The sequence below is a fragment of the Rana temporaria genome, chromosome 3 (assembly GCF_905171775.1).
Source record: "Rana temporaria chromosome 3, aRanTem1.1, whole genome shotgun sequence".
Taxonomy (NCBI): domain Eukaryota; kingdom Metazoa; phylum Chordata; class Amphibia; order Anura; family Ranidae; genus Rana; species Rana temporaria.
In genome coordinates, this window is record NC_053491.1 from 449,027,085 (window position 1) to 449,040,526 (window position 13,442).

Below are 13,442 nucleotides of genomic sequence, written 5' to 3' on the forward strand. Positions count from 1 at the left end.
AAAAAATCTGTAGATATACAGATTAGGAATTCTGATTTTTATGATAGGTTATATATTATAGGAAAGTGACTTAATCCAGAGGGTTGGCAAAATGACCAGACAAGTGATTCTTCAGGTTTGCAATAGTAAGCTCTGTGTTGTTTTCAACAAAGGTTTTTCTCCATGTCTTACCATACTAAATCTATTATTTCTCCACATTTCACATAGGGCAACTGAATAGGGGTCAGGATGGGTCCTACAGTATATCTGGAAAAAAGATGAGTTGCGCTAGGAGTCGCAACTTAATGCGAAAATAATATAAATAAATAAATGCATAAATGAATAAATGAATAAAGTGCTAGTGCAAAAAATAGCAAAAAAAAGGGGATGATGCCCAAACAGTCATGGGAAAAACCTTTCGGGGTAATTACAACAATCTGCTATTTGGGACCAAACGCTTAAAAAACTTTGTTAGTCCATTAGAATTGCATACTAATCAATTGTTAGGCAGTCCAAAATGAGAGGGGAAATCAACAGCAGAACCCCAAAACATATGAATGTCCAAATAGATGGGCAAAAAACAGTTGCAGAGTAATAAAATGATCCAAATATTGAACAGCCTCTGGTCTCTGGTCAGAAGAAACATATATTCCCACCGAGAGGTAAGTAAGGGTGTGCTCTTACCAGATCCACGATCATAAAAAGCGTGTCGATCCACTCAGGTCATGGAGAAAACTCGGTCACAGCTGACAGGCAGAATATCCTCTCCAATGTGTTTAACGGCTCCACGTCCATCCGGCGAACCAGGGGAAGAAATAGGCTCAGAATGTGAAGTACCGTCAAATATTTATTAAAAATTGTGCAACATATACACAGCGGTACATATAATTTAAAATTGCCGGCTAAACAAGCAAACAGATACAAATAAAAAACGTGTGCCCGTGCATCCGGGGTCACGTAAAACGCAATGACGTTCGGTGCGTGGCTCTGCCCGGATCGATTTCACCACAGATGGCGTTGTCAAAGGGCACCTTTGACAACGCCATCTGTGGTGAAATCGATCAGGGCGGAGCCACGCACCGAACGTCATTGCGTTTTACGTGACCCCGGATGCACGGGCACACGTTTTTTATTTGTATCTGTTTGCTTGTTTAGCCGGCAATTTTAAATTATATGTACCGCTGTGTATATGTTGCACAATTTTTAATAAATATTTGACGGTACTTCACATTCTGAGCCTATTTCTTCCCCTGGTTCGCCGGATGGACGTGGAGCCGTTAAACACATTGGAGAGGATATTCTGCCTGTCAGCTGTGACCGAGTTTTCTCCATGACCTGAGTGGATCGACACGCTTTTTATGATCGTGGATCTGGTAAGAGCACACCCTTACTTACCTCTCGGTGGGAATATATGTTTCTTCTGACCAGAGACCAGAGGCTGTTCAATATTTGGATCATTTTATTACTCTGCAACTGTTTTTTGCCCATCTATTTGGACATTCATATGTTTTGGGGTTCTGCTGTTGATTTCCCCTCTCATTTTGGACTGCCTAACAATTGATTAGTATGCAATTCTAATGGACTAACAAAGTTTTTTAAGCGTTTGGTCCCAAATAGCAGATTGTTGTAATTACCCCGAAAGGTTTTTCCCATGACTGTTTGGGCATCATCCCCTTTTTTTTGCTATTTTTTGCACTAGCACTTTATTCATTTATTCATTTATGCATTTATTTATTTATATTATTTTCGCATTAAGTTGCGACTCCTAGCGCAACTCATCTTTTTTCTTTTTACTTTTTGCGTGTATATCACATGTTTAGCGTTGCTGCTGGAATTACTCACTATTTATTTATTCACTTATCCATTTGAAATTCATTTATATTCATTCTCCTAGCGCGAGGAAAACCCCCCCTCTTTCCTACAGTATATCTGAATGTTTTTTTTTCTTCAAGAAGTCATATCTATCTTATGTAAAAGTGATTAGATAGAACAATGAACTATCTTTGGAAAAGACCAGAAAGTATGTGTTAAAGCATTTCCAGTAATAATGAATTCATTGTTTTATTTGTTGTTGGTATCTATTGAGCCAATTATCATACTGTTTAGTTTAAGGATCCTTCCTGATGCTGTTTATCCCCTCCCAGTATTGAAATGCTAATGACTGGGATGATCAATGAAAACAAAGGATAGTTGCACTGTTCAATAAGAAGTAATAAACATGCCTTTACTAAAGTAAATTAAACCTATTAGCAAATAGAAATCTAATATCACTTCATGTTGGTGAGTGGTGGTAAACTGTATATAAGATGAGGTAGATCTCAGTGAGTTACAAGTATTACAGATTGGTCAGGAGAAGAGGGAGCTGCTGAGATATCTCTAACTATACTACACTATTCCAGGTATCTATACATTGTTTGTTGGTGCAATTAATTTACTCGTTCACATGTCTTGTTACTTTGACAAATGTATTTCAGCTTGAATGTGTTACAGACTTATTTTATTTTATTTTCAAGCAAATGTTGCACTAATTGTGTACATTACCATTGTTCATCAATTGCATTTGAATTTGGTTATTGGTTTGATATTTAGTGTTTAAGATGTATCTCCGGAGAATTAAATTTTTTAATAGGGGAGGTAGGATGAAAGTCTGTGTGACTTTTTATTGGTCTCTGTGGCCCTGCTGAGGAGTTTTATTCTCATGTACTGATCTGGTGTATATATAGGTATCACTAGGTTTCTTTTTCTATATTTTTGGGCATTATTATAATATATTCTGTCCAGCAAAATATTTGTTTTGCTTTTGTTTTTAAATTTTTCATTATTGCTCTTATAATGCATGTATTATGGAGATGAGCAGAGGGGAATGTGTGCAATAGTCCAAAAGTACACAATCTAAGGTGGGGGTCTCAAAACGATGGCCCCCCAGTTGTTCAGGAACTAAAATTCCCATAAAAGAATAGCCTGAAAAAATGAATGCAAGAATTACATGAAAGACTTGTTAGCAGCAAAATATACAATTTGGGGTTTAGATACAATTCAATCTGAATGAAAGTGTCTCTCACAAAATGGAATTCTTCTGGGAAACAGATATGGCCATAACAAGTATACTGTAGTCATGATGTCATGAGATATATATATTTTTCTAAGATCTACTCTGATTAACTCTCTAAGATTACAAATTATGTGTGAAAAACATTTAGACTCCATGCATACTATAAGCTAAAAATAATGGCAGAAAAATGCTGTATGAAAAATGCTGAAAATATCATTTTTGTGCCAGCTTCTAGTAGCATTTTAGTAGCTTTTAGGAGCATTTAGAAGCTTTTAGAAGTTAGGAGCATTAGCCTTTTTGCTGTACATAGATTATTTTGAAAAAAAGCTAAAAAAAGGTGTTTGGTTCCATGCACACTGGGCTTAAAAATGTCTGTTCTTTTTGGAGAAAAAAACTTCCATATAAAGCATTTTTTGTACAAAGTTTAGACGAGTTTAGGAGAGTTTTAATTTTTTTCTGCCAGTGAGCTCCAATCAGAAAACACGAATGAGAAGGGTTTTTTTTTCAGCCTCTAAACATTGTTATAAAAAATATGCCTGTAAACGTGCTAATGTGTATGGACACAAAGGATAACATTGAGTTGTTTCTACAGGCAGAACACAAAACTCCTGTAGAAGCAACGTTTTTTATTTTTTAAAAAGCGCTGCTTCTACTATGCTTCTACACATATCCTATGTGTCCATGTACATTAGGACATTTAGAGGCATATTTTGAGTTTAACGTTTAGGCAGAAAAAAAACCCTCCTCATTCGCATTTCTGATTGGAGCTTGGAGGCAGAAAAAATGTAAAACTCCCCTAAACTCGTCTAAACTTTGAAAAAAAAATGCTCTATATGAGCGCATTTTAATCCAGAGAGAACAGGCATTTTTAAAGCCCAGTGTGCATGGAGCCTGAGAGGCAGGAAAAAAAAAACCCTTCTGGTTCATGTTTCTGATTGGAGCTTACCATATATACTCGAGTATAAGCTGACCCGAATATAAGCTGAGGCACCTAATTTTACCACAAAAAATTGGGAAAACTTATTGACTCGAGTATAAGCCTAGGGTGTTCATCTGCATGCCTCATTGTGCCTCACTTTGCCTCACTGTGTCCATGTGCATGCCTCACTGTGTCCATGTGCATGTCTCACTGTGCCCATGCCTCACTGTGCCCATGCCTCACTGTGCAAATGCCTCACTGTGTCCATGCCTCACTGTGTCCATGCCTCACTGTGCCCATGCCTCACTATGCCCATGCCTCACTGTGTCCATGACTAGACTGACGTTTAACATGGGAGTCTATGGAAGGGGTGCCCGGCATTGAAAAATCGGTGCTCCCCAGCCGTAAGTCCCCCAGACAACAAATTTTGCACACTTGTAGAGGAAGAGTGGTGCTACATGTGTGCAAAGTTTACCAGGTACCGGTACCGGATCCCCAAAGTCCGAGGAGATCAGGCGCAAAAAGGTGACTCGAGTATAAGCCAAGGGGGCATTTTCAGCACAAAAAAATGTGCTGAAAAACTTATACTCGAGTATATACGGTACTGGCAGAAAAAAACGTAAAAATCTCCAAAACTAAAAATTAAATCTAAACTTTGTACAGAAATGCTCTATATGAGCGATTTTACTGCCAAGAGAACAGATTTTTTTTAAGCCCAGTGTGCATGGAAACTTTTTCCTAGCTTGTAGAAGCAAGTTAGGAGCATTTCTGCTGGAAAACGCTCCAAGAAACTCTACAAAAACAATTTTTTTCCTGCTCCTAGAAGCTGAAGCTCAAAAAATGCTAATAGCCTAAAGTAGTGTGCATGGACACTATTTATCTTCTAGAAACTTACAAAAATTCTAGTGTGCATGGAGCCTTAGACCCCATACACACTATTAGATTTTCAGCATATTTTTGTCTTCAGATTTATCAAAACCATATATTATGAGGTCAAACCTTAAGAGTTTTAATATGTATGCAATCAGGGAGGACCTTGCACTACATGGTTTTGGTAAATCTGAAGACAAAAATCTGCAGAGAATCTAATCATGTGTATGGGGCTATATTTTCTAAAGGAGCTGAGAATCTTTACTTTATAAATTACATCAATATTCACTTAAATTATCCAATCATTAAAAAAGAAAATTCATGTTTACCTGTTTTATCGGCACTTGATTAGATATTCAGAATTGTTATGAATTTGTTTTATACTTGTTGGAATATTTGAAGTGAATATTTGAAGTGAAGCAATTGAATGTTTGCAATAGTAAGCTCTTTGTTTTTTCATCAAAAGTTTTTCTCCATATGTCACCATACTAAATCTATTCTTTCTCCAAATTTCACATAGGGCAACTTAATTGGGTACAGGATGGGTCCTATATCTCAATGTTTTTTAACAAGCTATTCATATTTTATGTACAAGTGTTCAGATAAAACAATAATCTTTGGAAAAAAACAAAAAGTTTCTAAGCATTTCCATTCACAATGACATCCTTGTTTAAGTTGTTTTTGGTATCTATTGAGCCAATTATCATACTGTTTAGTTTAAGGATATATCCCAATACTGTATATCCCCTCCCAGTATTAAAATGCTACTGACTGGGATGATCAATGAAAAAAAAAGGATAGTTGCACCGTTCAAAATATATCAAAATATACATCACAAAGTAAAAAAGGAAAACATATAGCCTGGAAAAAATGAATGCAAGAATTACATGGAAGACTTGTTAGCAGCAACATATACAATTTGGGTTTTAGATACACTTTAATCTGAATGAAAGTGAAGCAGAAATTAGATACAAAGATGTTTTTCTATTGAGAGCATTTTATGTGTTGTGATTAGATATACATGTTTTTTTTAATATCTACTCTGATTAACTCTCTATGATTAAAAATATGTGTAAAAAGACATTTAGGCTTAGTTGCGAAAGGCAAAAGGCTTACTTGGCTAAAGGAGCTGAGGATCTCTACTCTATAAATTGCATGAATATTTACTTCAATTATCCAATCATTTAAAAAGTAAATTCATGTATACTTATAGGCACTTGATTAGATATTTATAAAGGGCATGAATTTGTTTTATATTTGTTGGAATATTTGAAGTGAATATTCACATACATTTTTAAGTCAAAATTCTCAACTACTTTAGCAAATCAGCCTCATTACATAGTACATAGTAGGTGGTGTTGAAAAAAGACACAAGTCCATCAAGTCCACTCTATAACCTATATCATTAATTCACTTGTACCTAATTGAATCTATAAATTAGTCAGTGACTAAAGGTCCGTACAAACGATATGAAAATCGGATGGAAAAATTAGTATGACGAGCGACCTGCTGATTTTCAGATCGTTAGTACGGTGCTTTAGACAGCCAATTTCACTTTTTCCTCAGATAAAAGCTGTATATTCAGACTATAAAATTTTTGTCGATGTGAACTCAACATCCAATTTTTGTTTCATTAGTGCAGTTTTCGTACAAAAAAAATCATAAGAGCATGCTTAGAAACAAAAGAACACATACAAAACTATTCAACACATTACGTCACTTCTGATGTTGTATTTTGTCGTACAAAAATTTTCATATTGTGAGTAACCTCTTCACTTCTGACATGAGCCTAGCATGCCACAAAAAATGGATGTTTGGTCATCCGAAAATAAAAGCATGTGTACAAGGCTTTAGTTTACAGCAGCTTATTGAACTTCCATTTTCTCAGCAGGCCTTTGTAAAGGTTAGTGCGTACAGATCAAAATTTGGTCAGTTCAGCAGGGAGAGGTCGAATTTTGATGTGTGTGTGTAGCCCTTCCTTTTTAACAGAAGTCAATTGACATATTGGGCACAATTCACTAAAGGTTATCACATGCATTATACTGGTCACGTGACAGTTTAACGCATGTGATAATGAACATGTCAATTCACTATTATTTGTATGCGGTATTTAGCGCAAACACTAAAACTGTTGTTAGATACTGCATATAAGTAATAAGTACTGGTCCAAGCTTGCGATAACTATGATAATGGGCAGATCCTGGGTTAGAGGTAAGTGACTTTTTGCTATAATAAATATCCCCCAAAAACATATAAAAAATGTTTATTTCCTCAGTTTAGGCCGATACGTATTCTACCTATTTTTGGTAAAAAAAATCGCAATAAGCGTTTAATGATTGGTTTGCGCAAAATTTATAGCGCTTACAAAATAGGGGATAGTTTTATTGCATTTTTATAAACTTTTTTTACTACTAATGGTGGCGATCAGCAATTTTTCTCGTGACTGCGACATTATGGCGGACACTTTGGACAATTTTGACACATTTTTAGGACCATTGTCATTTTCACAGCAAACAATGCATTAAAAATGCATTGTTTACTGTGAAAATGACAATTGCAGTTTGGGAGTTAACCACAAGGGGGTGCTGAAGGGGTTAAGTGTGACCTCATCTGTCTTTCTAACTGTAGGCGGTGTGGCTGTAGGTGTGACGTCATTGATTGTGGTTCCCTATATTATGGAACACACGATCGATGATGGCGCCACAGCGAAGAACGGGGATGCTGTGTTTACACACAGCTCTCCCCGTTCTTCAGCTCCGGGGACCGATCGCGGGACTCCAGCGGCGATCTGGTCCGCGGGTCCCGCGGTCACGGAGCTTCGGGGGCCGGGTCGCGGCCGCGCACCGCGGGCACCCGCCCGCAACCCACGGCTAGGCACTAAAAGAGGACGTACCTGTACGTGCTTGTGCCCAGCCGTGCCATTCTGCCGACGTATATGTGCAGGAGGTGGTCCTTAAGTGGTTAAGGAGAGTTTCTTTGTGACTTACACAGTTTTTTTAAAAACACTGTGCATTATTTTACCGCATTCTCGGATGTGGCAAAATATCGCTTAATGAATTGTGCCCATTAACTTTTGTTGAACGGCCAAGCTGGAAAACTTTTGGTGATCAGTGGCTGCAGGTGCTAATCAGTGTATTCTCACAGTGCAGAGCCCCACTGTCAGAATACAATGTTGCAGTGACGTGGATTCCTCCATTCACCTCTCTTATGTGGAAGGGAGAATCTATTTATTCTTTTTTCATTTTACCCACAAGATGAACAAAAAAAACCCTAAGTGAATATACTCAGCTTTACACATAACTGGAAGTTTACAGATTAGTCCCCCAGTTTTTTTTTACTGTAGCACTGTAACATATAAAAGTAACTGAAAACCTGTTGACTTGGTGGATGGGAGGGTTATAACCCCTGTCCGTTTATTTTTTGCCATGTTTTTCCAATTGGGGAGATTTTCCTTCACTTTTTGTTCCATAGCCAAGTATGAAGTTAAATAACATCCCTGTTAATTACGTGAATTCCTTGGGTGTCCACAGGTCACCAGAACTTGTGTCCCCATTTGAAAATGTCCCCTCCATTACTCCAAAATGTGGGGTTCCTTTTACTTTCACTTTCAATGATAATAGTAAACAGGACAAATAGAGAATGTGAATTTCCCTAACAGGTGAACAGACTGCACTAAAATAGTTTTCCCATCCATCTTTACTCTAAAACAAATAAAAAAAGCTTTGTTTTTAGTTATACTTGGAATAAAAAATAAACTTTTATGATTTAATGACAATTGGATCATAAGTACTCATCATGACTAGTCATTATTATAAATAACTACCCGCTACGGTCACCATAATGATAAACTATAGTGTACACTTTTACTTATTAATCTAAAAATCTGTAACGTTGTATCAGTCTGTTGGTGATATTTCAAATCTGTTTAAACATCTATTTTTATTTCTCATATAGGTAAATTACTAAGCTCAGCAGTAAACCAAACACCTATTGTTGAATAAATCACAGCTAAACTGATTGTCATTAACACAAGATGAGTCACATAGGCCTAAAAGGCCAAAATGTTTTGGACTTGAGAGATATTGAACCTCAATGTCACTAAAGTCAATTGTAAAAATTCTGAAGATTTTTTCAACCCTCTGGAGGGAAGAAGGTTCAGGAGGGGGTGCAAACGTGTACCCCATTTCCTGTTAAGCCAGGATGCATGTGTATATGAGGGTTTGGTATATATTTTGGGATGATCAACACATCATTTTTTTTTGTTGTAGGATCTGGAATGGATTTTGGACTATAGTGTGCACGCTTAATTATTAATCTAAAAATCAGTAAAGTTTTATAGCTATACTTCTCAGTCTGTTGGTAATAATAACATTTGTGTAAACATATTTTTTTTATTTTTTATATAGGCAAATTACTAAGCTCAGCTGTAAATTGAACATCTATCGTTGGAAAAAAATCACAACAAAACTGATTGACATTAACACAAGATGAGCCAAAGCAGAGAAAATGTGTATCCGTGCTCTGAGTGCCAGAAGATATTTACTTCTAAGTCCAAACTCAATGTTCATCTGAAGATTCACACTAGAATGAGGCCATATAAATGTTCAGAATGTGACAAGTCCTTTTTAAGAAGTGATCATCTTGCTAAACACCTGAGAATTCACACAGGAGTGAAACCGTTTAATTGTTCAGAATGTGGCAAGTGCTTCTCAAATACTTCTAATCTTAGTCAACACAAGAAGATTCACACAGGTGAGAAACCATTTACATGTTCAGAATGTGGAAAGTGCTTCTCACAAAATGCTAATCTTACTCAACACCAGAAGATTCACACAGGAGAGAAACCATTTAAGTGTTCAGAATGTGGAAAGTGCTTCTCACATAGTTCTGTTCTTACTCAACACCAGAAGATTCACACAGGAGAGAAACCATTTAAATGTTCAGAATGTGGAAAGTGCTTCTCAGGAAATGGTAATCTTACTAAACACCAGAAGACGCACACAGGAGAGAAACCATTTAAATGTTCAGAATGTGGAAAGTGCTTCTCAGATCATTCTACTCTTACTCAACACCAGAGAATTCACACAGGAGAGAAACCGTTCAATTGTTTGGAATGTGGCAAATGCTTCTTAAAAAGTTCTCATCTTACAACACATCAGAGAATTCACACAGGAGAAAAAACATTTCAATGTTCAGAATGTGACATGTGCTTCTCTGATGGTTCTACACTTAGTGTGCATAAGAGAATTCACACAGGAGAAAGACCATTCAAATGTTCAGAATGTGACAAGTGCTTTTCAGATAATTCTCATTTTTATGTTCATAAAAGGAGTCACACCGGAGAGAAATCATTTAAATGTTTAGAATGTGGAATGTGCTTCTCAGTAGTTTCTAAACTTAATATGCATAAGAGGATTCACACAGGAGAGAAACCATTTAAATGTTCAGAATGTGACATGTGCTTCTCACGAGGTTCTATTCTTAATAAACATAAAAGGATTCACACAAGAGAGAAATCATTTCAATGATCAGATTATAGAAAGTGCTTCTTACATAGTTCTAATGTTACTATATACCAGAGGATTCATATGGGAGAAAAGGCCATTTACATCTTCAAACTGTGACAAATTCTTTACACAAAGGGAACAACTTACTCCACACTAGAAAATTCACACAGGAGAGAAGCCATATCCAAATCTACAATCACATCAAAAGTATTTTTTTTGGGGGGGGGTATATAGAGAAAATTAGACTATAAGAAACAAGTACTGATCCATACAGGACTCATGTTAGGGACTCATTTTAAAGCTATAACTGACTTCTTAATGGTGTATTAATTAAAATCATATAATTCTAATGCACATGTACAAGCATAAAACATTTTTAACCACTTGACCTCTGGAAGATTTACCCCCCCTTAACGTGAATAGCCTCAGAAGATATACAGAGATGAAACAAATAATCCTAAAGTACATACGTTTTACTTGTATATTTGCTGTCATCAGCTTTCTACACTCTTGGGAAAGTGCAGATCATGTTAAAAATCATTCCTCCTCTTTCAGCAGCACATATGGGTGGGTGGGGCTTACATCGAGTGAGAGCTGATTGGTGAAAATGGATACCCCTCCTCCACATAGGCAGAGGAACAAAGGAACATGCCGAGCTGTAGTCTGAATAGACAAAATCCCTGTTAAACTCACTCTAACCTCCCCGACACAAATTTTTAGCTCATGTTATCTCATGTGTAGGCAGGGCTGCCATCAGGAATCATGGGGGCCCTTACACAGCTTCAGGCATGGCCCCCTAGAGCAGAGAACTGGGGGTGGGTGCTGCGGCCTAAAAATTGAGAAGCAGGGGGGGCCGCGAATTGGGTTTCTTTACAAAAGAAAGAAATAAAAAGATATATATATATAAAAAAAGGGGGTAGCCATCCGGGGCCCTGGGGACCAATGGGCCCTTTAAGAAAAAGAAAAAAAAAACCCTTACAAAAAAATGGGGTTGCCATCCGGGCCCCTTACAGGTTTACTGCCTGTACCCCCCTGAAGGCAGCCCTGTGTGTAGGAGAACTTGTCAGAAGTGACTCATGCTGATAACAGAGTAATGGAGCACCAGAGATAAACGACACATTGGGGTTGATTTACTAAGGCAAATGCACTGTGCACTGCAAGTGTACTTGGAAGTGCAGTTGCTATATATCTGAAATGAGGGGAAGCTCTGCTGATTTCTATCATCCAAACCAAGCAAAATGCTGTTTTTTATTTTCCTTGAATGTCCTCTCAGTTCTTCAGTGACTGCACTTCCAAGTGCACTTGTAGTGCACAGTGGATTTTTCTTTAGTAAATCAACTCCTATGGGAAGTGCAGTCGCTGTAGATTTGAGGAGGGCATACAAGGAAAATAAAAAACAGCATTTTTGCTTGTACATCATTGGATGATAAAATCAAGAGAGCTTCCTCTCATTTCAGATCTTCCCCCTCAGATCTTCAGCAACTGCACTTCAAAGTGCACTTGCAGTGCACTTGTAGTGCAAAGTGGATTTGTAAACCAATCCCTTATGCCGCGTAGACACGATTGGTTCATCTGATGAAAACGGTCTGATGGACCGTTTTCATCAGACTAACCGATCGTGTGTGGGTCCCATCGTTTTTTTTCCCATCGGTAAAAAAACGTAGAACCTGTTTTAAAATTATCTGATGGTTAAAAAACTCATAAACAAAAACGATCGTCTGTGGGGAAATCCATCAGTTAAAAATCAACGCATGCTCAGAATCAAGTCAACGCATGCTCGGAAGCATTGAACTTTTACGTCACTGCGTTCTGACACAAACGTTTTTTTAACTGATGGTGCGTAGGCAAGACTGATGAAAGTCAGCTTCATCGGATATCTGATGAAAAATCCATCGGTGTGTGTACAGGGCATTAGAGCTTTAGAGAGAGAGACACACGTAAACACTACAGATATATGTGCTTAGTTCAACTTTCATGAATGGGGTTTACAACCACTTTAATGACCAGGCCATTTTTTTGCGATACGGCACTGCTAAACTATACCTGACAATTGAGCGGTCATGCAGCGCTGTACCCGAATACAATTTTCATCTTTTTCCCCACAAATAGAGCTTTCTTTTGGTGGTATTTGATCACCACTGTGTTTTATTTTAATTTTTTGTGCTATACAATAAATGACTGACAATTAAAAAAAATATATATATAGTTGTATGTTCTGCTATAAAACATATCCCAAAAAAAAAATCTTCATAAATTTAGACCAATAAAATAAAAATTTTATTTTTTCCCCCAACAATTAGAGCTTTTTTTGGTGCTATTTGATCACCATTGCATTTTTTTTATTATTTGTGCTATAAACAATATGTATTCATATATTTAGACCAATATATATTCTGCTATATATTTTTGGTAAAAAATTCCCAATAAGTAAACTTTGGGATATATACCGGAATTCTCATTTAAATTTTCTTTCTACTAGTAATGCTGGTGATCAGCGACTTATAGCGGGACTGCAATATTGCGGCGGACATTCTGACACTGACACTTTTTGAGAACCAGTGACACTAATACAGTGATCAGTGTTAAACGTATGCCTAGCCAGTGTTGTGGTATAAACTGTGTGCCAATTTTACTAAGGGAAATGATGGATTTTGTTCTCTTTTTTGCAGGGAAAGAAAAATCCATAATTTCCCCACTGCCAGGACAAAACTCTGCCTCGTTTACATTGACAGAGTTTTGTCCTTTGTGTCTTCCAGATGATTGGCGGGTGCCGGTGGTCATCCATCGACCGACACCCGCTGATCAGCATCTGCTGTGTCTAATCACAGCAGAGTCAGGTCGTCGGTGTGCACACCCCCTACCCGAAAGTGCTGGATCAAGTGCCTAGTACGGGATCCAATGCAGAAGAACTGCTTTGCTGCCGTATATCTGTGTTATTTGGTCAGCAAGTGGTTAATATATCTCTTTTTACTTTAGACACAGAATTTTGAGGATGCCATGAAAATAATTGTTTTTTCTTAATAAAGCTTAAGGGGATGACTAAGTTGCAAATATATAAAAAAAGATGTTTGAATTCTGTAGATGTACTCAAAATGTGTCTAAAAAATAAAAAGTG

The 13,442-nt window shown here is 37.2% G+C and overlaps 1 protein-coding gene across 1 annotated transcript in view; it reads left to right on the top strand.

Annotated features, from left to right (window-relative positions):
• The window catches only part of LOC120930554 (zinc finger protein 91-like), a 34,541-nt gene extending 24,193 nt beyond the window's left edge, over nucleotides 1-10,348 (top strand). Inside the window, 1 exon segment of the mRNA XM_040341730.1 lies at nucleotides 9,451-10,348. Coding sequence (XP_040197664.1) covers nucleotides 9,451-10,348 — 898 coding nt within the window.
• Nucleotides 10,349-13,442: the final 3,094 nt, after the last annotated feature.